Source organism: Panthera tigris, chromosome A1 (assembly GCF_018350195.1).
Source record: "Panthera tigris isolate Pti1 chromosome A1, P.tigris_Pti1_mat1.1, whole genome shotgun sequence".
Lineage (NCBI taxonomy): Eukaryota > Metazoa > Chordata > Mammalia > Carnivora > Felidae > Panthera > Panthera tigris.
Window position 1 is genome coordinate 72036020 of NC_056660.1, and position 27028 is coordinate 72063047.

A 27028-nucleotide genomic window follows, 5' to 3' on the forward strand; every position below is an offset into this window, starting at 1 on the left:
GTAGTGATTTTCAACCCCGGCTATACTTTAAAATTAGCTGTATTCATAAAGCAGAATATCCATGCCCAACCACAGACTAATTAAATTAAATAAGAATCTCTGGAAGTGGGTTTAGGGTTTAGGGCATAAGGAAATTTTTTTAAAAAGCTCCTCAAATGATGCTAAAGTACAGCCAAGATGGGAACAGCCATCCCAAGGCCTGTAGCATGGTGGTAGCTGTGAGTGATGGGCAATTTTTACACATCAAATTATCAGGTCGGGAATTTCTAAGATGAGAGGGGTGCTTGTAGCATTTATTAAATCTGGTGATGGGAGCAATTAAGTTTAAGAGCACAGGAAAACCTCAGGACATCCCCAAAAGCAAACTAGGGGAAAAGAAAACTACACCCTAATCAAATGCCATAGTTCATGGTAAGGCTAATGTTTAGTAGATAGATGGGAAGCTCTAAGAATTTTAAAAGAATATACCCTGAAAATGAGTGTGTGATGAAGTAACCTGTGTACTAATTTCTTTCTGTGAAAGATCTCTCCAGGGCACATAGATGCCAATAGTAAGCAGTCAAGTTGCTACAGTATCTTCTCTATTAGGACCAATCACCCATCATCAATCACTGTCATGGCACTTTCCTCCCCGGAGATTTCTAAATCTCGGGCTGGAAAACCTGGGGAGGATGTTAGGATCAGGCTCACCTGTCTGCTGGCCTTTCTCTCTCTTCTCAACTCACCTAAAAATCTTGACAAAGGCAGCTTAGTAGGGTCGTTCTGACTGTACCTAGTTCTAAATAAGCTCATGTTCAGTTGTGGGGATATGTGTCCAACTCAAATCATGAAGATTTGAAGGCTCAAGCCTCAGTTTTGTCATATAGTAACTTTCAAGGTGGCAGCATGGTGACCTTTAGATTATTTCTCCTTATTTTTCCTACTTACAGATTACTAGTCTTTGGTTTGGATTCAGAGGATTATCAAAAATCTGGAATGTATTTGTGAATTCTTACATCACACCCTTCGTCAAACCAAAAGGGCAGTGCTGCCAGGACCCGCCTGCCAGCATCTCTAGTGCTCACCCTCATGTTTATAGAATACTTTTCATGGTTTATGATTTTCTGAAGATTCATAAGACTACTGTAATGAACCAGAGAAAAGAAAATAATCTTAAAATTCCATCTAAAAAATGTGTTTTTCAACTACAAAGTGATGACACACAAAAGTAGAGTGAATCAGTAATTCCCACGGCTTTTATAAAACTACCGCAGTCCTGCCATGTTTTATTAAGTTTTATGGTCGTATAATTTTTAATGGCCTTTTGAGGAGAGAACCTGTATCTCACCCTGTTTCTCTCCATTCTGCTATGTTTTGGAAAATGTTGAAATGGTAACAGAACTAACCCAACTGGCCAAAAGGGCACATAAAATGGAACAGAAGGTGTGAGACAGCTCTTTGCACAGGAATGCAAGCCCCTTGAGTGTGGGCACTAGAACTTGGTTCTGTGGCTTCTCTACAGGAGATCCTGTCCCCTCTTTATTGTTTAAATTGTTCCTCGACAGTATTAGGGGGATTAGAGAGGACTGCAAGTGCTGCCAGACTCTTGTTCCTTCAAGTGTGGTTACACAGTAGGAGAAAACAAGCCCCACACATTTAGAGAACAGAAGGTCGTGTGTCTTTTGGTGTCTAATCTCAGTTTTCCAGTTTGGTGTTTAATACTGTTTGCGTAACCAGATACAATTGTGTGTGTGTGTGTGTGTGTGTGTGTGTGTGTGTGTGCAGATAATGTATAAATCTGCACTTTCACAGTTTAGAAAATATTGTGCTCCTTATTCAATTCTGAAGCAATACGCTTTTAAAAGATAGTGTCTACCTAACACACCTTAATTTGATATTGATTCCCATCGTTAAAAATAACCAACTTGTTTGGCATTACAAAAACCAAAGAAGAAGGTAAGGGAAAAATGCATAAAACCTGTGAAAAGAATTATTTTTCTGAGAAACTAAGCAGCATTTTCATATAGCTATGGTTTATTTCCTTTCTTAAAAACTTTGTCATAAGGGATGGCCTCAAACTCTAAGTCAGAATGTCACAGTTTTTGCAGTAATCAGAGTTATGGAAAACTATTCCTCATGCTCCACTGGATTTTGGTCAAAGGAAATCAGAAAACATTGAAGACATCAGAACTTAACAAATCTTGAGAGTCCATGACTCCCACAAGTATAAGACATAAGAAAAACAGAATGCCTTTTGTCAAAGAATGGGTAAGGAGATAAAGATAGGGAGAAGAAAATGAACAGACACACATGTATTAGTTTGAACCAGAAGAAACTGGCATCTTTCATAGGTCAAAGATGGTCAAGTCCTTACAATTTTAAAAAGTTCAATTCAATATCAAAATCCCAACAAGTAAACAATGGTTGACATCAGTCTTAAGAATAAAAATGCTTTCTCTTTCTTCCTTGTGTTTGAATTGCTTTACCTTCCCTTTTCTCTAAATCAAAGAAGGAAATAAACCACTTGACAAAAAAAATCAATGAACAAATACAATAGAGAAAAGTTTAAAAGGACAAAAGGACAACATAATAGACACAAAGACAGAAAAAGATCAGAGATTGAAAAGGAAGAAAATGCAGATAAACAGAACATTTTTAGGTTGAAAAAAAATTTAAATGATGCAAGGTCCAAATTCTAAAAGGTAAACACAATGGCTAGAAAAATATTGACACTTCGCATAGTGACATCAAATGCAAAAACAGTCTGCTTTATATTATTAGATGATCTTGGGGCTACTAAAATTTGGATTACTAGAACTTAAAACAGAAAGTGCCTATAATTTTGTTATACGTATTCAAATCCTCCCTTCTTCTCATGGAATGATGTTCTATAAATGAAGGGCTAATGTTAAATGGAGGAAAAGATTCATATGCACTCCTGATCCACTGTTAATATGTGAATAAATATCTCCAATAAAATCAGTTTTTGCTTTTCATTCATTCTCCCAAGCATTGGAAAGGGTCTATTTTAAAACTGATGTGCTAAATTAAAAGGACTTCTATGCCAGAATAAACAGAAAATAGGAAGGGAAAACACAAACAATTAAGAAGAGACACCAGAATGAAAACACAAAGAAGAATTATATATTAAAAAATAGTAAAGTGAAGGCAGACACTAATACAATCGAGGGTCAGTGGCTTTTCAACTAAAGAAAAATCATCACAGACCCAAATATATAATGTAAACATTTTGTACAATGTATTTAAAGGTACAGAACTTTCGCATCCTCTCTACAAAAAAGATACTATCTTTTCTGGTTGAATGCAAAGAATTTGAAAAATTCCATTTCCATTATTTGAAACAACTAATCCTTACAGCTCTTGAATTTCCACAATTATCATTAAAAAGCTACAAGCCTGATAAAAACAGTACTTCCAAAGTAAACATGGATTCAACTTTCATCTGGATGCACTGGTGTCCTTATTTCACTTTTAGGATAATGAAGATTAAAAGTAACAATAATGCTGGATGTAACAATCATTTTGAAAAAAAGAGAAAGAGAGAAAATAACCTCTAATTATCTTAAAATGATAGCTTTCTTTTGTTGCTGTTAATGTTTTCATCCATGTGGTCCAAGTACAATGGTAAATGGCATTCTAGTGTGTAACATTTGTAAAAATGAACCAACACAACAAGTATTTGTAAATGTATTTTAAGAAGTCATTTAAGCAGCAGCATAGCTTCTACCAACTGTGTTAATGGGTGGCCTGAGGTTGTCACTTACTAGAATTAGTGCTGTCATCCTTGGTTCCATCGAGAGCTCCATCGGGATGCATTTGCAAGTAGTAGCCTTGCCTGCAATATAACCTGGTCACTATACCCTTGAGCTGGGGATCTGAAAGGCAAACATAGTTATCATAAGCCTCACAATGTGTCAGAATAGAGTTTCTTTTTTTCTTTTTCTGATTCTTTTCTTTCTTTTTCAGAAGAGGGCATTGGATAGAAGTAGCACTTTTCACTCTCTATCTCCCAGATTCCTCTGTCTGAATCAAACTTAGAGCATATTGATCAGTAAAGGTGAGGAAAAGGTAGTCATAAGTTGCATGTGTCAGCAGCATAAAATAGGTCCTTTTATGAAACTAATGTGTGGATTTAAATTATTAATTAACACAGTTGAGCTACTTAATAATCTATTCGTTTAATTATTAGCTAAGTCCTAAACTAATTAGTCTAATAGTCTAATATCATTCAGGATGGTAGTACAAGAGTTGTGCAAACTTCTGCTTCTAAGAAGCCTTATTAAAGGCTTTTTAATGGATTTTTCTTTTTACTTAATTTGACAAGTAATCCCAAAAGGTGAAAAGCCTATAATAAAAAAAATCATACTAACATTTTGATATGCATTCTTAGAAAAAGCCCCATTATGGAGAATGCCTCTTTGATGTCTAAAGGGTCAGCCTGACTGGCATGGAAGCATCTAGTACTCATGCATGACCCACAGAAAAATGGGACAGTAGATTTCTGAGCTCAGGGTGAGGCACCATAACAAACCTATGCTGCCAGGTCAGCTCTGTGGCCATAATCTGGACGAATTAGACAGCTTACACACATTTATAACTAAAAAAGAGTGAAATTATATAACGTGGATTTTGATTCTTAGCCAAAAGGGCCAAGGATAGAGGACAGTGGAAGTTTATTAAAGCAAAAAAGGGAAATTATATGGTAACAGACTTTTCATTTGATGATTCATTGAAAAGAAAACCATTCAAGTGACCCAGGCTTCACAAAGAGCCAGCTGTACCTTTGAAAATAAATATTTACATGTGGCTTTTCAAAGGCCATCCTTGTTTTATGACTAGATATGATGTTGGACATCATATTCATCACCATGGCAACTGGCACCTCTCCACAATCGCTGAATGGGACATGCAAATACGATCATGCTATCAAACAGTAGAATGGCACAGAACGATGAAGGCTACCATCTTGTAATTGACAGAAAATTTGCGGATTTGCCAACAGGTGAACACAAACAAAAAAACACACATGTCAAAAAAAAAAAAAAAAAAAGTTCTTCCAAACCAGAATACCCTTAGTCTTTTGTTTAGTCCTCAAGAAACTAAAGACAATGTCAATATCTATTATTATGGACATATAATATAACTAATAATTTGAGAAATGACTTTTTGGTGCTTAGATTTTCTTCAAAGATCATATGATAGTGAAGAAAATCTGGGGGGAATACTGCATGAACACCACAGCATCACATCAGTGTGACTAAATATAATAGATGCTTCTAGAAGACTAGGATTAAAAAACAATCTAAGTTATTATTGGGATTGTGTGACATATGCTCCTTATTCTGTAGTAATACCTTTAAAAATCACACAATTCTAAGAAGTGCATTAGTGGGAAAAATTACTCTTGCACCTTAGTCTGCCATTCACTCAGTAAAATTTGACTGGGTTATTGACCCTCTACGTATTGAGGACTTCTTTTCTTATTTATGCTGCATTGTATTTATGCTCATCACTGCAAATAAATGGCATGGAAAAGAAGAGAACAAAGGTAAAAAGTCAGGTTTTTAATTGCCATGAGGACATACAAGGAATTTCAGAGATTGACAATCCTCTGTAAAAGCTTTATGTTTTGAATCACTTAGTGTTAATAATTCTACATTTTAGCTACTACTTGAATTAAGTAGGTCAGGCAAGGCAGTAAAAGACACATAACCCCCACAAGCTCCCTCGCATTTAAAGAGAACACTTCTTCCTCTTCTTTTTTTTTTTTTGTTGCTTTTCCTATTATCAAAAAGACAAGAGATAACAAGTATTGGTGAGAATGTGGAGAGAGTGGAACCCTTGTGTACTGTTGGTGGGAATACAAATTGATGCAGCCACTGTGGAATACAGTATGGAGGTTCCTTCAAAAATTAAAAATTAAACAACCAATCCGCTTGATACTGCAATCCCACTTCTGGGTACACAGCCACAGGAAATGAAATCGGGGTCTCAAAGAGATCTACAGCCCCATGTTCACTACAGCATTATTCACAATAGCCAAGATATGGAAACAACCTAAGTGCGCATCAGCAAGTGAATGGATAAAGAAAATGTGGTATATGTGCACAACAGAATATTATTCAGCCTTTACAAAGAAGGAAATTGTGCCATTTGTGACAACATGGATGGGACTGGAGGACATAAGTCTGAGCAATGTGTGAGCAAAGAACGAAACCATAGTTTTGAGTTCTCACTCAATTTCAAAGAAATGAAACCAAATTGATTTCTATGCATCTAGTTTCACATTATTTGATGTTCTCTTTTTGAGGAACCATAATAACACTGACTGTGCTCTTCCCAGGCGCCAGGCACTGTGGTAAGTACGTCACAGGATTAACTCATTGAACAAACCACAACTTACTTATTAGAAATCCCACTTTGAAGATGAGAAGGTGGAGTCAGAATGATGGAGTAATTGACAAAGAACACAAAACTGACAAGTGCTCCACTGGGGTTTGAACATGGTCTACATTTTAACCACTAAACTGTGTGGCCTCTGGAAGTTGAACAATTGGCCCGAACCATCTTAAGAATCTAAACTAAAATGCAAACCAATCTTGTTTTCTTTTTTTTAAACTAGATTTTAAAGATTAACCACAGCTGTATATAAACCCAAACCCTGCATACCTAGGGCCAAATCAGTGATTAAAACAATCACATGAAGTTAGAAAGAATCAAAGTGCTTGAAAATCTCTTCTATGATCCACCTCACTTTGCCATTGGCCACATTCCCAATAAATTTCCACTCATGAAACCCTCACCAAAGTTGCAGATTTAACACTGTAGGTTTAAACTCATCTGTGTCATTCTCCCTCCTCCACCAACTCCAGCCAGAAGGTACTTGTATCGCTGACTCATCAACTCATGTGAAAGGTCTCAACACTGCCTGCCTTTGCCATTCCGGCTAAAGAATTGCTCAGTTTTTGCAGATGCTGTCTTCAAGATCTCTCTCACTTGCTCCTTGTTCTATTTGCACTGCCAGCAGTTCTTCAGGCCCCTCATTGCCTCTCCTGGGTGATCTTTGCACCTGCAGTGGGCCCATTCCATCCAGCAGATCAGTAAACATGCAGGGGCTCTGGCCACTCACTGAACTACTCACATGCCCTGCATTGTCTTCTACTACTCCACTCCATCCCCTGTATAGCCCAGCCCCGGTCACTGTGGGCTGCCTACAAATATCCCATAATGTTCCACATTTATCCTGTCCCCTTAACCTTCCCTGTCTCTACATAAATATGCCCCCTTGCACATCTGTGTGCACATACCCACATGCACACATCTTTGAGTATTTAACTTCTTTTTCTCCTTCTGAAGTTCAGCTCCATCAATTCTTCTTCTGGGGCACTTTCCTGATACCTCAAATGAGTTCAGATTCCTTCTTTAAACACTTTCATGGCAGCATTCTTCATGGGCATTACTTATTTTTAAAAAACTACAGCATTATTCACATTAGCCAAACATCAAAACTACTTCATTTTGAAATGTTTTTAATATATTAAAAGGTACAGGAAATAATACAACCTAAATCTGTGTTAACCATGGAGGTTAATAAATGTTACTATTTTGCTTTATAATTCGTTATTTGAATTTCACATTTATTTGTGCAATTATGTGATTGATGTCTGTCTCCAAACTGTACTCTAAGTTTCACAAAGAAAACTGAGATGTATGATATGCTCACTGTTACATTTCTAGGGTCTAGACAAATAGGAACTGGGCAATATAGATTTCTTAAATGAATGCTGACTGGGTAATTATCTAGTCATTTCATATATTGCTAATAAGAGTGAAAATTGTAATAACATGAAATCCAGGATGGCAGTAAAGCCTAAAAAATGACCAAAAGTTTTGACCAGGCAATTGTATTTTCCAGACTTCTAACTTAAAACTAAATCCCCAGTATTATAAACTTTTGTGTAATGACGTATGTGTATATAATATGAGCATGACCACATAAGAAATACTATCCATAGGGAAAATACATGGGAAACAACACACAAAAATGTGAAATATAAATATATTTTGCTGGTTCCTATATGTTTTTCAACATTTTATTATTTAAAAAATCTCCTATAATTTTATAATGAAAATGGAGATTTTTTAATAAAACATATTAATGCCTTTTGACAAAGGATGTGTAACGATAACATTTCATACATGCTTGCAAATAACCTAAATACATATTACTGTTGTAGATTAATTCCATTTGGGTTGCCCCAAATTTTCTGGAGTCCACTTATTAGTTTCTCTTTGTGCTTAGCCACATGTCCATAAAACACTCACTATGATCCTCACTAATAAAACTAGCCATAGTGCAATATCACCGTTTATAGCATGAGGTCACTCTTTCAAATAATTAAAACAGAAGGAAACAAGCTCTTTCCTCAAAGGCCAAAAGTATGAAGCCAAATATCCATGACAAACACAAAAGAAAACAAAACAATTTTCCTGAGAAAGCAAATCACAGCAGCTATATGTGGTCCGGCAACGGCATGACTAAATTTCTCGATCTACCATGTAGAGGACAACATAACCCTCCATGTTTTCTCTCTATAGCAAGACTCAACTTCAGCCTAATACGTGCTGGACAGCTCACTTATACGTATTATTTCATGATTCTGTGAAGGAAACATTGACAGGAAAGACCAAAAGTATCTCACATGACTTCCAGAATGGACAAGAACCAGTCTGGGCAGCTGCAACAGGAGTACAAGTCTCTAAAAAAGAGCATCCATCATGGGCTGCCTCTCTCCCAAAAAGAAAGGAAAGGCAATGCAATGTAGCGTGTGAAGACCCAATACTAGAACTTCCTGTTTGATTGTCATCCCCAAAACTGAGAAAGAAATTAAGCTTTGCTAATAGTTTACATGGATTGACTTTGGAGTCTTCAGGTTCACATGTCATATGAGGTCCTTGAAGTACCTGAGGCAGGTTCAGGGCATTCTCTAGTTCTGAGGGACTGGCACAGTGTCCTGCTGTCAGTCATTGTTCCCAATAAGTGCTCTGCAAAATGCAGAAGTTTATGTCTTCCTGGTTAAGTATACTTATAAGTTCTATTACCTAGTTTAACTAAAGTTAAGATATTTTAGGGAAAAAATCTGACAGAGATAATATGGATTAATAGTGATACTCAAAGAAAAAAAATCTAACGCCAAGAAAACAGCAAAGATGACAATTCCTTCACAAGGATTATGTGGTTGAAAACAAGTCCACAAATGAGTAATGGAGCAATGACGACCTACCTATTCATATCTAACATGAAGTCAGTCAAAAGTATTTGAAAACGTTAAGAATACATCTACTATGATAAAAACAGAACATCACCCCAAATTAATAGTATGCTTGAATATAAAACAGTGAAAATATTACATGTGTTAAACAAGCTTATATTGATGAACATTCTCATTTGTTTTTCATAAAAATAATAGGATAAGAAGGTTTGGTGACATTCTTCTAGTGAATGTTAAAAATAAGCCCTTGTTTTCAGTACTGATATATCTGAAACCCCTACAAACTCGACTCTCAATTGATAATTGAAGGAAAATAAATATCTGAAATCCCACACTTACATTTTAGCTAGCCATGTAAAAAAATGCAAAAATAGTTTTCAATTCATAAGACTGTTAGAGTTCTTTATTGTCTTCTAAGATACACATTCAGAATATTTACTCTGCTTAGGAAAATATGAAAACTTTGTTTTAATTATCCTTTTTCCTTCTGTTTTCTTTTTTAAATACTGACTGTGCTTGCACATCTTACTAAAAATGTTTTGAGGATACTCCTTGTTTGAAACTCTGTGCTAACTATGCTCTCTGACATTAATTAAAGTAGAAATAATGACAGCTAATGTGCATATATTTCAAAAAAATGTTTCATAATATATTAGCCTCAATACTCAGAACTGAGAGAAATGCAAAGCAGTTCAAGTGCCTTCAGATACAGGAAAAAAAAAATACCCAACATTTTAAATGAAAACAATCACTCTCTCAGAAGTGAATTCATTTAAATCAATCACTGTCACAAAAATTGTTTTCACACAATGTGCAGACTGACAAAAGAGAAATCAGGATAATCCTTAGAATGATGGATATATTTGTAATCATTATTTAAATTGAAAAATGCACAATATGGCATGTGTTTTTACACAGAAAATATAAAAATGTGTATACATCACACATACCATGTTTGTTTACACATAAATTTCGGTACTAGTTGGTTATCAGTGCAGGTTCTTAAATGTCACTTCTCTATTAGCTATGGAAAAATCACATGTTTTTTATAGGGTAAAAAGCAACTTTTGGAATAGACATTTTTGTGGCAGATCTAATTAGATTTTGGCACTCTTAGTAGCAGAAAATAGCATTGTGAATAATTTACTCAAAGCCATAAATTATCATATAATTCAGCCATAAAAATAAACCATGTTCAAGAGCTCTTCCAAAGGGCTGAGGGAAAAGGGTGCGGTAGGGACATTAGGAAAGTGATAAATAAACTAAAGGTATGTGAAAACCTGCTATGTTTTTGATAATTCCTTAGGATGGCATTCAATCAATTTCCTCTGGAAATTGCCCCCATGCTACCCCCAGGGCCCAGCCTCTAAGAATCCTGTGTCAGCTACTTCCGAATGGTTGCCTGATCACCACCCCAATTCAATGCATTACTATGTCTGTTCAATTTTAACTGCTGATTCTACAAACTATAATAGGCTCTCCACCTCTGCCTACCAGAATCTTATGCCTGCAGGCACTAGAGATAGAACCTTGCATAAAAAAAAAATAGTTCTTGCCCTCAAAGAGCTTGCTGTCTACTGAGGGGAGTAAGGGAAATGTATAATATGGTTCCATGCCAATTAGTCATGTGTGAAATTATTGGGTTTATGTGTCTTCCTGTCCTGCAAGTACATTATAAACCCCTTGATAATTTGTATCATCTGTTATTCAAAGTAGCCTATCACTATTCTTTGCACAGAGTAGCTGTTCAACAAATATTTAATGACTGAATTTATTTCATTCGTCTTTAAAAAGAATCTATATATAAACCCTAAATGGCATTCGAGGCAAGATGCATTTTTTATATCTTAGTTAAGAATTGAAGGAGCAGAGCATGCTTGAGATAAATGTGGGTTTTGAAATGGAAATTCTAATAATTAAACAAAAAATCCCAAAACAATTTGAGCCAAAAAAAAAAAATCCCTCTTAGTAGTGTACATTAAGGAAACAACAGTGGGTAGAGCATCTTCTTGGGGAAGACACTTAAGAAGATGACTAAAGGGAAGGCAGGCCATAATATCTTGCTTAATATGTGACCCTCAACTCCAAGGAGCATACAGATCTAAGAGTAATTTTTGGGATTCCTAATGCAGGGTTGAACTATCACTAGCTTTGTGAATATCCAGTGTCTACAAGCTCCAAAAGGGAACACATTTCTGGATCTCAGATAAAAGTATCCTCTTCCAATACTATTTTCCATTGAGGTTCTCTAATTGCAAGATTCTAACATATTAGAAACACACTGGAGGTCCTATGACCCCAACATAATTTGGAATTGAACAATAAAATGGCCAAACATTGAATCTACTGTTTCCCTTTATTTATTCATCACTTACAAAGATAAATAATGATAAAATACGTGTGTTTTGGTTTGCTAACATATTCCTTCTAAATTTTAATTATATATTTAAAAATAAATTATAAATGTTAATTATGTAATTGCAAAAGATAATATAAAAAATTCTTGTACATATTTAAGAACGAAAAATGTGTGTCCTTCAGTGACAACAAGTAGGGTTCAAGTCAAGCATTATTATTGTTACATCTAAAGAAAGCTTTGCTGATAATATATTCTGTCAAGGATTCCTAATTTATCAATTATTTCATTTCCTCCTGGCCAGAAAACATACACGCAAATGCAAAGAAGTGGTATGCTCTGTCTCGTTCAGTGTTGATGTGTCACTCTGTGTGGAGTCTGAAACACTTACAAATATGAACACATCATTCATGTTCAAATTCTTCATCAATGACATCAAATACTAAAAGAAACTTAACAATATTTTGACGATATTTTATAGCAATTTCCTTACATTAGCCTAGGTATCAGAAATGACCATGCTGCTGGCTTACTGAGGACATAATATTTCCTAGATTGCCAAGCAAATAACTAAGCATTTTACTTAAAATTTCAAATGCTATTGTCATAGGAAGAGTGGACTCTGAGATACTTAAGGTCAGTTGCTACCTAAATAATATTTATTTTTTTAACTCTATACATTTTGGTATTTGTGTTCTTACTGCTGCTTTCAGACAAGTATCTCAAAGGAGTGTTCAAAATCTTAGCAATATATTTTCAATAAGCACATAATACTATGTATTTCTAGTTAAATTACTAGAATATTCTATGCTTATTCAACCAGCCTCTAAATGTTCAATGATAACTCTTCTTTCTATTTCTTCATTACAGGATTTTTTAAATTAAGAAAACCACTATTGGCAATAACTACTACAAACCTCTTTGGAATTCTAAAAGGAAGCTGTGCCATCTTGAAATACTCACAATTTGGAAATTAAACTTGTGATACTTTTTTTCACAGTGTGGCATGCACACACACACACACACACACACACACACACACACACACAATAGCAAAGTGTGGGACCACTTTGCCACTTAAGTGGCCAAAACGACATTCTTTGACTTTGATAATCTTTTCACTTCTTGCAGCTCATCCAAAAAGCCTTTTTATACTTATTATAAGATAAAATATAATCGCATATTATAAATATTAATCATGCCTCTCTCTATGTCCTTCATAAAGTTTGAGGTTAATCAAATATAACTGAATGGCTTGAGTAACAAAGGCCAAGAGTAGTATTAACACTTGATAATATTTTATATTCAAATACTATTACAATAAACAAATTTTGGTGCTGGAAATATGAGTGAAAAAGAATGTGAATGTTACATGAACTATATGGCATAATCTGAGAGAGTTTCATAATTATGCAGACTTTCTTTAAAAAGTGATTTTTACATCTAACCAAGATAGAGTAACAGGGACCAGAAGCACTCTTTCACAGGAAACAATAAAAAAATCACAAATTGAATTTTGCAAGACACTGGACATCAGGAAATGAAAAACAGTAGTCCCTGAGTGATGGTAAAGAAATAAGGTGAGTCCTACTATTTCCTGAGAGAGATTCCAGGGCATAGAGAAGGGCAGGGAGCCCAGTGGACTTCCTAAATTGAGGAAATTGAACTTAAAGTCCAGAGAGACCAAAGTAGATGGCATACAGTAGATTGGGAAAGAGAGAGCTGCTGAAAGAGAGAACATCTAAGATCTGCAGAGGGTTCCTGTGAGTATTCAGCTTTGTATTGATCTACAGTTTATGTGGGGAAACCATCCCTGTTTGGGGAAAACCATCTGAGAGGATTAGAGGTAACACTGCCTCAAAAACACACAGGACTGTAAACACTACCTGTTCCCACTAGTCAGACTGGAAAAATTCATAATTCATGGGGATTGAGCAGAGTATAAATAGGGTCTTACTTCAATAGGGAGAAAAATTAACCGTAGTCTGAGTCCTGCATTAGTCTCACCTAAAAAATCCTAAAAACAAGTACGAAAGAGTATACCATTTCAAAGGAAATTAACTGCATCCCAGAATAAGCTCAAGAATATTTATAGGAAATTTTGAGCACTCAATAAAGTAAAATTAAAAATATTTGGAATCCAATAAAAAATTACCAAGCATGCAAAGAAACACAGAGATTTCACCTGTAACAAGGGGAAAAATCAATACATCAAACTGAACTAGAACATCCTCAGATGTTAGAATATTAGAAAAGGACATGAGGTCATTATAACTGTATTGCATAATTCAAAAATTAAGTAGAGACACAGAAGACACAAAAAGGGCCCCAAATGAACTTCTATAGATGAAAGGCACAAGTTGTGAAATGAAAAACAAAAACAAAAACATCAGTTGTGTTTAATTGTGGATTCCCAATTGCAGAAATAAAAGGGTAAACTTGAAGACATAGCAATAAAAATGGTTCCAAATGAAACCCACAGAGAAAAAATAATTAAACAAATAAACAGAGCCTTAGTTGTGTGATAACTTGAAGCGACAAGAGGCATGTTTAACTGAAGTCTCCAGAAGAGATTATCAACAGGACAAGAAGGAAAAAGATTTGAAGAAATAATGGCTGAAAAACTTCCAAATTGGTAAAATGTATCCAATATCCAAATAGCTTAACAAATTCTAAAGACAGGAAATATGACAAAAACTACATCAAGACACATCTTACTGGCAGTACTCAAAACCAGTGATAGAGAAACAATCTCTTCCCCCCCCATAAGGAAAAACACATTACATAGAGAAATAAAGACAAGAAAGACAGCGGATATTTTGTTTGTAACAATTCAAGCAAGAAAACGATGTAGCAATATCTTTAATGCACTGAGAGAAATATTTTAAAACTCTAAAATAGTGAACATATCTTTAAAAAACAAAGGTAAAATAAAGAAATTTTTAGACACACAGAAAAGAAAGAGTATACCATCAGAAGGATTCCATTACAAGAAATGTTGAGGGAAGGTACTCAGAGACAAAGAAAATGATATCAGAGAGCAATATGTATCTAATCTAAGATAATGAGCACTGGTGATAGTAAATACACAGGTCAAGACATACATTTTTTGTTATTTATACCTCTTTAAATGATAATTGACCATTTAGGCAAAAATCATAATGCAATGTGGGGTTTATAACGTGTAAAAGTGAAACGTAAGATGGCAATAGTATAAATACCAGGAAAGGAGAAATGGAAATATGCTACACACACTTAAATATATACTATAGATGCTATTAGAAAGGCCCCACTTTGGTTTAATGTTCTGCTGATACCATCTTGAAATTATTATCAGTTTTTTTTAACCATAGGCCTTGCATTTTCATTTCGCCCTGAGCTCCTTGAATGATATACCCTGTCCTGGCCTTAGAGACAACACCAAAAGCATGATCCACTGAAGAAAACATTGATAAGCTGAACTGTATAAAAATTCAAAAACTTCCACTCCAAAATAAACTGCTAAACGACTTTAGGACAAGTCACAGACTGGGTGAAAATATTCACATGGTTTGTACCTCAATAAAGGCTTGTATCCACTAATACATAAAGACTTAAAACTCAATAATAAGAAAACAAGATTCCAATAAATCAAATACACAAAACTATAGAGAATTTTATCAGAATATTTGTAGATGAAAACAAAGTTCATGAAAAGATGCACAACATCAGTAGTCATTGGGGGAATGAAAATTAAAGCCATAGCGGGTTACAGTTACACATATTACAAGATTAAAATTAAAAAGAGTACCAGACAAATTGTTGGCAAGGATGTGGATAAACTGGAACTCACCTACACTAATGGGAGGAATAGAAATTACTCCACTGACTTTAGAAAGCTGTTTGCAGATTCTTAAAATGTTCAACATAAACCTGCCTACATAATTCAGTCATTGCACTTGTAGATATTCACTCAATAGCAATAAAAGCTTACGTCCATTCAAACCATGTATGTGAATAGTTATTTGTAATTATTTGTAATAGCCCCAAACTGGAAACAACCCAAATGTCTATTTAACAGATGAATGGATTAAAAAAAAAACAACACCAAAAAACAAGCAAAAAAAAACCCCTGTGGAATAGCCATACAATGGAATACCACTCAGCAAAAAAAAAAAAAAAAAAAAAAAAAAAAAAAAAAAAAAAAAAGGAATGAGCGATTGATAAATGCAACAAAATGGATGGATGCCAAAATAATTGTGTTGAATAAAAGTCACATAATAATACTAAAAAAATGGGGGCGCCTGCGTGGCTCAGTTGGTTGAGTGCCCAACTGTTGATTTTGGCTCACGTTATGATTCCAGGCTCATGGGGTCACCATGGGCTGCGAGCCAGGCATGGAGCCTGCTTAAGATTCTCAGTCTCTCTCCCGCCTGTGCTATCTCTCTTTCTCTGAAAAATAAAATTAGGAGCACAAAGAGGCATAAGGAAATTTTAGGGTGATGGACATATTCATAATGTTGAGTGTGATTGTGGTTTCTTTTTTTTTCTTTTAAGTTTATTTATTTATTTTGAGAGAGACAGAGCATGAGCAGGGGAGGGGCCGAGAGAGAGAGGGAGAGAGGAAGAGAGGGAATCTCAAGCAGGTTCAGCACTGTCAGTTCAAAGACTGACCTGGGACTCGAACTCAAAAACGGTGAGGTCATAACCTGAGCCAAAACTAAGAGTCAGACACTCAACTGACTGAGCCACCCAGGTGCCCCATGATTGTAGTTTCTTATGTCAAACTCATAGAATTGTACACTTTAAATACGGAGAGATTATTTTACAACAATTACACCTTAGTAGAGAGATTAAAACAAAAAACAAAAAGATAAAAAATATATATTAATAAGGACGAAAGAGATCTCAGGGTAAAGAATCTTACAGTGGATAAAGAGGGATTATTTCATAATGATTAAGGAGTCAGTTCATTAAGAATACATTAAAAATCCTGAATGTTTATGCACGTACTGACAGTTTCAACTACATGAAGCAAAAATCAATGTAACTTCAAGGAGAAACAAAAAAGTATAAAATTATAGTCAGAAATTTCAACTCTATTCTCAAAAAATTATGCGACAAATACACAGAAAATCAGTAAGGATATAGAGGAAAAAAGCCTAAGGCTTAGAGTGTTATCTGTGAAATTTAATATACTCTGTTAAATCACTACAAGGTATGATCCACTTCTCTGAGAAACTAGAAATGGGATTTCCTAAACGTAAGAAACCTGAAAACTAGTATTTGATTCATTCACAGAATTTTCACAGCCAGTCAGACCTATAGCAGGTTGTATGAATTTGCTTCCCAGCTGTGATCACATTATCTAAAATTGAGGATTAGCAGGACAAAAAGTATGATGTTTAAGAATCAAGAGCATCTGTCAAAATTAAAGTATCTAAAGGCTTCCAGTGAAAGTTATGTTGCAAACAATATAAAGTGTTGCATTAACCATGTAAATAAGATTCACGTTAGATGCATAGTTTTCTTAGCTTTCTTAAGAGAAATTGTAGAGGAAGAAACTGGGAACTTTACATGAAAAAAAGTGTTTTTGTCTTTTGAGCACACATTTGCTTCAGGGTCTGGACGCACTTTCCTAAGTGTACTATGCCAGGAAAATAATCAGGACCATAGGTGAATTTAAGAAAATAACCACATAACAAGGCCTGATCAATGCCTTCCCCAGAGCTTAGGCTCACACATTTGAGAAATAGTATTTCAAAGCAGGTATAATCTCATTTTGCCTGTTCACTTCTAGGGCTACAGAGAGATCTCCACCCAATGGTCAGAGCTGGCTGTAATGAACTTGTTGAAAGTGGTACTGATAATCCCATAAGGCTGCTTCTGTTTAGGGAAGGTACAGACATCTGAGCTCTCTTCCCTTCAAAGTTTCTGCTTCAGGAGCCTCTGGGTGGCTCAATCAGTTGAGCGTCCAACTTCGGCTCAGGTCCTGATCTCATGGTTTGTGGGTTGAGCCCCGTGTCAGGCTCTGTGCTGACAGCTCAGAGCCCGGAGCCTGCTTCAGAATCTGGGTCTCTCTCTTTTCTTCCCTTCTGCTCATGCGCTCTCTCTCTCTCTCTCTCTGTCTCAAAAATAAATAAACATAAAATTTTTTTTTAAAAAGTGTCTGCTTCAGACATTTGTCTTCCAGCTGCTTCTAGGAGGAGATGAGAGTCATAAACTCTTTTGTGAACCAAGGCTACTCTCTCCAGAACCTCTAAAGCAGCAGGGGAGGGAGGAGGAAGGAGAAGGTATTGAAAGATACCTATTCATCACAATTGACTTGGACACTTCCAACTAGAGAGGTAAAACATTTAAACCAAAGGTCATGAAAACAAAACAAAACAAAACAAAACTGGAAATCAATGTGGAAGTTCCATAAAGGATGATGCAGAATTTAGTCTTGGTTTTAGAGTTCAATTGTGATGAGGTATGTGTATGTTGAAAGCCAAAAACTTCTGCATAATTTATCAGGAAGTGGTGCCTCTTATCATTTTTATTTATTACACTTAAAATAAATGACATTTCATAACAATTTCTTCAAAGAATCCCTAATGGTGCATCCATCACTGAAACTCCACATAGTATAGCTCCAGGAATAGATCGATTCATCTTGGAAAACAAGAGAAGAAATCCTCACCATGTTCTGTTTAAGTGCATTGCAAAAAGCCAAGATATTTAACTGGCTCACTCAAACAACTACTCTGTTCCAGGCTCTCTGTTAGGAGCTGAGAGGAATTTACAGTCAAAGCAGATTGCTGTCCATTATTCCAAGCATCAGCAAGCCAACATATGATGTGGGTCCTGAAATAATGAGGCTGGGCAAACAGAAAGTTTCAACGCTAAATGTAACAGTAGGAAGAATGACAGCTGTCATCTCCTGAGCCCATAATCTGGGCTGGAAACTACTCTAAGTGCTTCTTCCATATTGAGTCATGAATCTTACAGCAAACTTTTGAAGTAGGTGGCATTATTATCCTCACGTTACACATAAGCAGACTGAGGCTAAGAGGGGTATGTGCCTTGCCCAAGATAACACAAGAAGGGAATGATGGAGCTGGCATCAGAGCCTCTGGGGTCTGGCCTCCTGCCTATCCGCATTCCATTGAGCCGGGCTTTGGCTGAGGACCCTACTGTATTCGGAGCACCCAGAGGTCACAGTGATTCACTGAAAGCACACAATGAGAGCACTGACAGATTAGAGGACAATGACTGACATGGCGGGCCCTGGCAAAACTGTATTAGAGAACGTTTAATCTGAAGAAGGTGGAATTTCATTGTTTTCCAAAATTTATGGGGTTGTCACGGAGTCAGATAGTGGATTATTTAGTCTTGCCCTGGATGACAGAAATAAGACATAAGTAGAGTGACATCAAGATTGAATTTATGTGAAGGTGGTGGTGTTATCTCTGTGATAACTACTATGTTCCAGGGACCTAGAAGGGTGTCTGTCATATACTAGGCGTTCAATAAATAATGACTAACTGAATAAATGAATTAATAAGGGGGGAGAAATGCAGCTGTCCAGTGAAAGAAAGAGTGAACTCTCCCACGAGATCACGGCTTCCCCTGCACTGAAGCGTTCAAGAAGTGATTAGATGGTTATCTATCCAGGGAACTGGGGAAAGCATTGCTACTTCGCATGCCCTAATTTCAGGCCTGCTTTTAAAAAAAAAAAAAATTTATCTGAAGATACAAGACAAATATGAGAAAAGGACAACTTTATTTTAAACTTATTTTTTTTAACGTTTATTTCTTTTTGAGACAGAGAGCGACAGAGCATGAACGGGGGAGGGGCAGAGAGAGAGGGAGACATAGAATCGGAAGCAGGCTCCAGGCTCTGAGCCATCAGCCCAGAGCCCCACGCGGGGCTCGAACTCACGGACCGCGAGATCGTGACCTGAGCTGAAGTCGGACGCTTAACCGACTGAGCCACCCAGGCGCCCCAGGACAACTTTATTTTAAAAAGTGGAAGCCATCATCATGGGCAAAGGACCACTTTAGGACCATGGTCCCTCCCCTTGCACACAAGAATGGCAAGCTTCACCCCTTTCCTCTCCTAGGGGGTTGGACAGCTCACAATTAGGAAGTGAGGCAGAGTGGACACCAGTGAGGAGACTGGAGTGAGGGGGGTTGGAGGGGAATTTCTTACTAAGCTGTTAAAGGAAAACAGACAGATCTTGCTTATTAGAGCAAAGTTTAGAAGATGGAAATCTATAGCAGGTGAAAGATTGAGAATATGTTGATATGTCATAAGGTGAACCATGGGGTGCTGAGCTGTAGGCGAGCCAGGCATATTTCTACAGGAGCGAGACCTTCTCAAGTCTGGGAGGAAATTTGCAGGAGATTTTGTATTCAATTTAATTTTCTTTTTTTTTTTTTTTTAGTATTTCAAGTTTCTTTAACTTTTACTTTAGTTCACAAATATAGTTGCATGGTTACAGCATGTTTACTCAATAACCAGTCCCATGATTTGGATACATTTTCAGGGTGCAGTGTAGGCAGGAGGAAGAGAAGTGGAGGCTGGGTGAGGATCTGATCCTCCTGCCCTCCCTACCGCTCCCCTCCTGAATGTACACTGAAGTCCTAAGCCTCAATTTTAAGTCCTTTGCTTAAATTGGATTTATGGTTTGTAGCTTTGGCATCAGATCCATATGTTTAACATCTAAAAGAGAAAAACAATGCTGAGAAAGGCACCACTCAGGCAGCCCGGCTCCTTTCAGTGTGTGAAGTTCCTCTTTGCCCAAAAGCCTTTCTGACCTGTAACTGAGCCAGAATGGGCCCCTGAAAAAAGTCACAATGTCCTAGAGAAGAGCCAGAGAGGCTGGCGTAGCTGAAGCCTCAAAGGAGAACGAGATCTGGAAGGTTTGCAGTCACGCCTCAGTGAGGCTAGTTTCAGATGACAAATAGCACGAGCAAAAAAAAAGGAAAAGCAAAACTTTAAAACACTACAGTCAGAAACACCACTTAACCACGTCTATGCTCATGTCTGTTATTTGCTCTTTTCTTTGACAATATAACTTCTTAGGGAACAGAAATCCCAACATTTTTACTAATTTTTAAATCCTGGTTCAGTCCTTGAACACAGATGTATGGAAGCAGATTTAAAACTCCTCCTTCAATTCTAACTCCATACAAAAGCCTGAAATCCTAGTGGATTTTGGTTTGAAGGTGTTTTATTTTTTAGGGAATTTACAACTTTATGTGGTCTTCAAGTTGGATAGGATAGAAAACAGATCAACAATAATAAAAGACTTAAGTGTTCATTCAGAGAATACCACCAACCAAAGAAGAGGGACATCTTTTGTAATGAACTGAAACGTGTGGTATAGACATAACTACTAAGGGCTGGTTATTCTAGCCTAGTTGGTTAGTGGAAGGCCTTGGAGAGAGTGTGAGGTGTGAACAGAGTCACAGATGGCCAGGATGTGGAAGGTGGATTGAGAGAAGGGTTTTCCAGGTAATGGGAATATCCTTTTGGAGAAAATTATTTCTGAAGACATGTTGATGGACAGGATAGGGTTAGAGGACTTTGGGATAATGGCACACCAGGGTGACCACAGTCTGCAGGCAGCTCTGGGACATATGAAACACAACCTGAACAGTTGGCACATTAAACAGTGCAGAGATAAGAAGGTGTTGTGTCTGGTTTTGCTTAATTGAGAAATGATCTATGTGGTGACATTTTAGAGAACATATTCAACTACAGACTACTACTCTACACACAATGAATCCTCAGTAAAATAAATTTTAAAAATGTAATGTGAGAAGTGCATTTGGTTTGGTTCTAAATTTCCAAATTCAAAATTCTAAGCTTTGCTGTAGAGAATGTTAGCAGTGTGTGTGTGTGTGTGTGCACGCGCGTGCGTGCGTGTGCGCACATGTAATAAAATTTAAAGACTGGTTTTGTTAAATGCTATGACTTTGGGTCTTTAGGTCATTCAAGATTGTTCCCACTGACATTTCCGCAGGGGATTAATTTAAATAATACTTTAAGCAAGAATGCTCTTGCTTCATGAAGACAGGCTATGTAATAAGATCATTAATAGAAAAGCAACAACAAAAAAGCCTTAAATTCTTATCAGTATTTCTCTGAAATACTTGTAGCTAAACAAATTGCTGTAGTATCTCCCTAATCAACTCAAAAGCAGACAACTTAAAAGGCCACATATTCTTTTTGAGATAACCTTCTGATGAAAGACAACAACAAAATACTTCTAAAAAGATATATTTCTACTTATGTACAATCGTGAGAAAGCGTCAAAGGGAATATCAATTAAAAACAAAGTTTAAGTATCATGATAATTGATTTAGTGTAAATACAGATGAGAAAAATCCGAGCTGCAATTTTCACCTCCCTGGATAGCTGTTGTCTTTATTCATGTACTAAAATATTTGAAGAAATGAATTTGCTGTAAATTTTGTGCTGCAACATCAGGACTGTAATATATCTTCTAGAGCTTAATATTTAAAGAAATTATAAAATTATTCTATGTGACCAAATCTAATCATGGGATGCAGAAATAAAGAGACAAGACACAAAACTGAATACGTTTACAAAACCACACTTGGAGAAATTCTTCCATTTCCATGCTGGGAAACAAACCATAAACACTGATCAAAAGCAAAATGTCAAAATGATGTTTCATCAGATAAAAGGGTAATAGAGCTTTACTATATGCTTATCTGACCTAGAAATTTGAATGCACATTATCTATTTCAATCTTTAGCCCATAGTTTTCGGGGTACAGTGTATAACATGTATTACCCATGTTATATATGAAGAAAACTTGGATCTGAGAACATACATCATTTGCCTATTATTGTTCAGTTAGTAAGAGATGGCATTGGTTCTTTTTTTTAAGTTTTATTTATTTATTTTCAGAGAGAGAGAGAGAGAGAGAGAGAGAGAGAGAGAGAGAGAGAGAGAGAATTCCAAGCAGGCTCCATGCTCAGCACAGAGCCCAAGATGGGGTTCGATCCCATGACCCTGGAAAATGACCTGAGCCAAATCAAAAGTCAGATGCTCAACTGACTGAGCCACCCAGGTGCCCCAAGATGGCATTGATTCTAAATCTCACATGTGTTGGGCTTTGAAAGTGCCTTTGCTTTGTGGGGCTGTTATGCTTACACATCCAAATGTTCATTATACGCATATGTATTCAAACTAGCTCCAGTGCCTCTGCACCTGTCAAAATACTGCCCTGTATTAAGGCCTTGTCTGGACATCCCATTATGAAATGGTCTCTTTTCCTCCAAGGGGAGAAACAGTCTTTCTTTCCTTGGTTTGGATATTTTATGAAACCATCCTTGTTGAGTTTTAAAACTCAATTTATTTATACAAAACAAGACAAAACATAGTTTCTCTATAGTGAAAGTGTTACAGTTAAGTTCTTTTTTTATTATTTACTTATTTTCCCAGTTAAGTTCTGATATAAATCTTGACTTATGCCAAAGCCTGAACAAGGTAAGAAGTGTTTATGTGAAGATCCAAGCCTTTCTTGGAAGGAAGTTTTGGTGTTCTCGTTTCTGTCCTCACCAGCTCACATCTGTAGAATACCAAGAAGTTCCCTTTGCAAAGAGCACTTCCTGGCTCACCTGAGAAAACATTGATCTTGTGAAACAGACTAATTCCAACTTCTCCGGACTCCTTTATGAAAGCTTTATGTCTGCTTTGCTCTGCAGTGTACCAGGGAGAGCCATTTGGTGACTGCTGTTCATTTAAATCCCTCCATTAAAATGAGATCTGTAGTTCATAAGGTCATCCCAGAAAGACAAAGCTTTAAATAAAATTGGAACTAAAAAAAGAACCCTCAAATCTCAGAGAGGACAGAATAAAATAGGTTTATAACAATATGGGTTGTAACAATGCTCTACTCCCACACAGCCTACGTGCTGGAACAAAATGTTTCCCAGGCGGAGAAGAGGATTTATGCCTCTGTACATTCATGAAAGCAGACAAGATCAATGGGAACCCTGTAACCACCCTGGTGATGCCACACACAGCAAAACATCCAGCCAGAAAGGCGCATGTGCTGCCGACAGCCCTCTGCTCAGACGTCTGCAGGACTGACTCCAGATAGTATGGGATTTGGAGTGGAGGGTAAAGCCTGGATTTGGGGCAAAGGTGGAGCCAGTTACCCTCTCTCCAGATTGGTGAGTTGGATAAGTGCCTAACCTCTCAAAGCCCATTTTCTCACCTGCATGAACATGAGTGAGATCACGTCTACCCATCACAGTAGGACCACTAATGAGATCAGGTATATACAGATTTGAGAACTATAGCTGGCATTTAGGAGAGGTTAAATGGGGTTAAATTTCTCCCCTCTTCTAACATTTATTGTCATTGCTCCTTTTATAGGAATTTAAATTGGAATACCTAATATCCAAGTCTTTGGTGAAACTGGAAACAATAATACAGCAAGATAGGTAGTTCGTAGAGAGACCATCTACCATCTCCTCTGCTCCTTTTCCCCCCACAGGACTCCTACCCCCCAGTCACGATACTCTTGATGCCTGGACCCTCACAATACCCTTGTCCATCCCTCTGCTCCGCGTATGAAAAGTCACCTGATTCTAGATGCTCCCCAAATGGTGCCCTGTCTCTGCATTCAGATAGGATCATCCCAGAGGAACTTTTCAGAGCTGCCTCTTTCCAGAAAGCTCCCTCCTGCTTAGAGATACCAGGATGCACCCTTGTCCCTCCCCACTCTCTGTGTTTCCACACAGAGGGCAAGTCTCATGTTCTGCTCTGTATCTGCCGACAGGGAATAGTAGTGGTGATGGTAATGGTAGTAACTATAATAATGATAACCATCATTTAGTCATTATTCAGTATGTGCCAAGCACAATACTCAGAATTGGATAAACATTACTTAACTACTTAACATGATCCTTAGAAAACCATACAAATCAATTATTATCACTCAAATTTTATTTACTTAAATACATATGTATAATGTGAGACTTAAGCAGATAAGGAATTTGACAATGTTCAGATAGTACTTTGTAAATCTAGGTTTTGATCCCTGTTTGCATAGCTATTGGATGTAGTAGCAAATAATTACAGAGTTTTCATGTATTCCATGCCAGTCACAGAGCAATCTTATGATCTAGACTTCCGGTGGAGGCAAAGGAGAGATGAGGCAGAAGATTCAGATGAGAGCTTTACATGTAAGCAAAGAGCACGAGAATGTGTATGTCATAGGTAGAGACTGAGCCATAGACAAAGAAAAGTCATCCAATCATTTGATAGAAGTTATAATGTCATTGTTAATACTATCAATGGCTAAGGTTTAAGATACCTAGAGTTTACAGAGCAGGCCAAAGAAAAGAAGGAAATGGACATCTCAACTGTCAATACAAAGATGCAAAAGAAACAGCTTCTGTTTTAGATTTATTTGCTTTTTAAAAAAATGTATCCTTTTTCAAACTCATCACTTACCCCTAAGGAAAAGCACCATGTATTACAGAAATACTTTTGATATGAAGATTTCCATATCAGTTCTCTTCGTATATTCTTTAAAAAGTGTTTTAGAAACAAAGGAAAGTGGTCCTCACCCTAATTGTTTACCATTTAGCCACATATATTATTTGGGCATCAGAATAGGCTTAGTAAAAGCTAATTAAGATCAAGACATTCTTAACTTGATAATTCCCTTAACAGCAGAGAGGAAGTGCTATGCTTTGCAATTACGTGGGCCATTGAACACATGAAGTAAAAGGGATTAAACTTGTTATGACTCATGAACATGCCCCCAAATTACCCCAATCCTGGTGTTATCTGGTTTAAGGGAAAATGAATTTGCAGAAAACAAAGAGGTACTTTGTCCTCGAATCCCTGAGATCTTCAACAACAAAATCTGCAGTTTGACAGTGTACTGGCCTGACCACAGGGCAGTGGGAAGAACTCTGGGGGCTCAGCCATTTGTTGCCTGTCTGGTGAAGTCATAAGTCATAGGCTCCCAAATCTCTCTGTGAAGTGGACATAAAAGTACTTGGCCAACCAACGTCACAGGATGCTATATGAATCTCACACATTATTTTAAAGAAGTAAGAAGCAAAATCACGAACTGAGGCTGAAATGGTGGGTAAGCATCCAAATCCTGAGAGGTGTAGCTAATTATGCCAAAAATGAGTTTTGTTCTGAGAATATGTAGTTCAATAAATTAAAGCAGGCAAGTGACAAGATCCTATGGAGATGCTTAAAGTATTGCTCTGGTCACTAGACTATTGGATGTGAGGCATGCAGTTAAAATACCATCCCTGTGGACCATGCCATAGGTGGCAGGGCCTTTTTTCTGAAATGGCAGCAGCAGGACGGTGACAAATGCACAGATGTGAGAGCTGTGGAGGAGGCAGAAATGATAGGATGAATTCTAACAGTGACTTACTTTCTGCACTGGCTGCCTGCGGCTTAAAGCTGGCCTCTGCATCTTTTCCAATGTCTGTTTCCTGTTCACCGTCATCACCTCTCCATCCAGAACGTCCTTTCGCAGGTGTTTCCTGGCCCCTGCACCCAGAGCCGCATGAAGTCAGCTCGCCTTATGCTCTCACAATACCTTTTGGCCAAGTGCTGCATTGGTCAGTGTTACATTACATTGTTGCATTAACAGTGTTGCATTGACAGTGTTGCATTTTGCCTACCTGTCTGTGGGATTGTCTTGCTCTGACTGACAGCATAACAGTTCCCCAAAGACGTCCACATTCTATTCCCTGAAACTTGTGAACATGTTACCTTATATGGCAAAAGGTTCTTTGCATGAAGGGTTAAGTTAAAAACCTTACCATAGTGAGATTACCCTGGATAATATGGGTGGGTCCAGTGTAATTACAAGGGTGTTTGTAAGAAAAGTAAAAGGGCGATATGACTATGGAATAATCATCAGACAGATGTAGTGTTGAGGACTTTGAGGCCGGAGGAATGGCCACATGCCAAGGAACCCAGATAGCCTCTAGATGTTGGAAAAGGCAAAGAAATGGATCCTTCTCTAGAACATCCAGAAAGGAATGTAGCTCTACCGACACCTAGATGTTAGCCCTATGAGACCCAGGTCAGAATTCTAACCTACAGAATCATCATGTAATACATTTGTGTTGTTTTAAGCCACAGAATTTGTGCTAATTTGTTACGGTAGTAATACTAAGTGATGATACTTGCACCAGATTGTTAGCATCTCAAGGGGAAGGACTACATCTTTGATCTCCTGAGGCATCCCATACATAGGCCCTTTGTGTTTGTGATATCACTTTCATTGAATACCACAGCCTCCCTCTACCTTTCCTGCCCTTTTAAAAATCATTTTCTTGGGGCACCTGGGTGGCTCAGTCGGTTAAGCGTCCGACTTCAGCTCAGGTCACGATCTCACGGTCTGTGAGT

At 37.2% G+C, this 27028-nt stretch overlaps 1 protein-coding gene across 9 annotated transcripts in view; it reads right to left on the reverse strand.

Annotated features, from left to right (window-relative positions):
- Nucleotides 1–27028, reverse strand: part of FGF14 (fibroblast growth factor 14) — a 612361-nt gene that overhangs the window by 121578 nt on the left and 463755 nt on the right. For 7 of the 9 annotated variants that reach the window (XR_006215265.1, XM_042979809.1, XM_042979797.1 and 4 more), the window contains one exon: nucleotides 3765–3875. The exons of 1 other annotated variant lie outside the window; for it this stretch is intronic. Coding sequence is in view for 7 of the 8 variants with exons in the window: in XM_042979787.1 (XP_042835721.1) it covers nucleotides 3765–3875 (111 nt within the window). In the remaining variant the exon portion in view is untranslated. Of the gene's footprint in view, nucleotides 1–3764; nucleotides 3876–26042; nucleotides 26188–27028 lie in introns of those variants that run through there. One more of the 9 variants, XM_042979812.1, reaches the window with a different exon arrangement.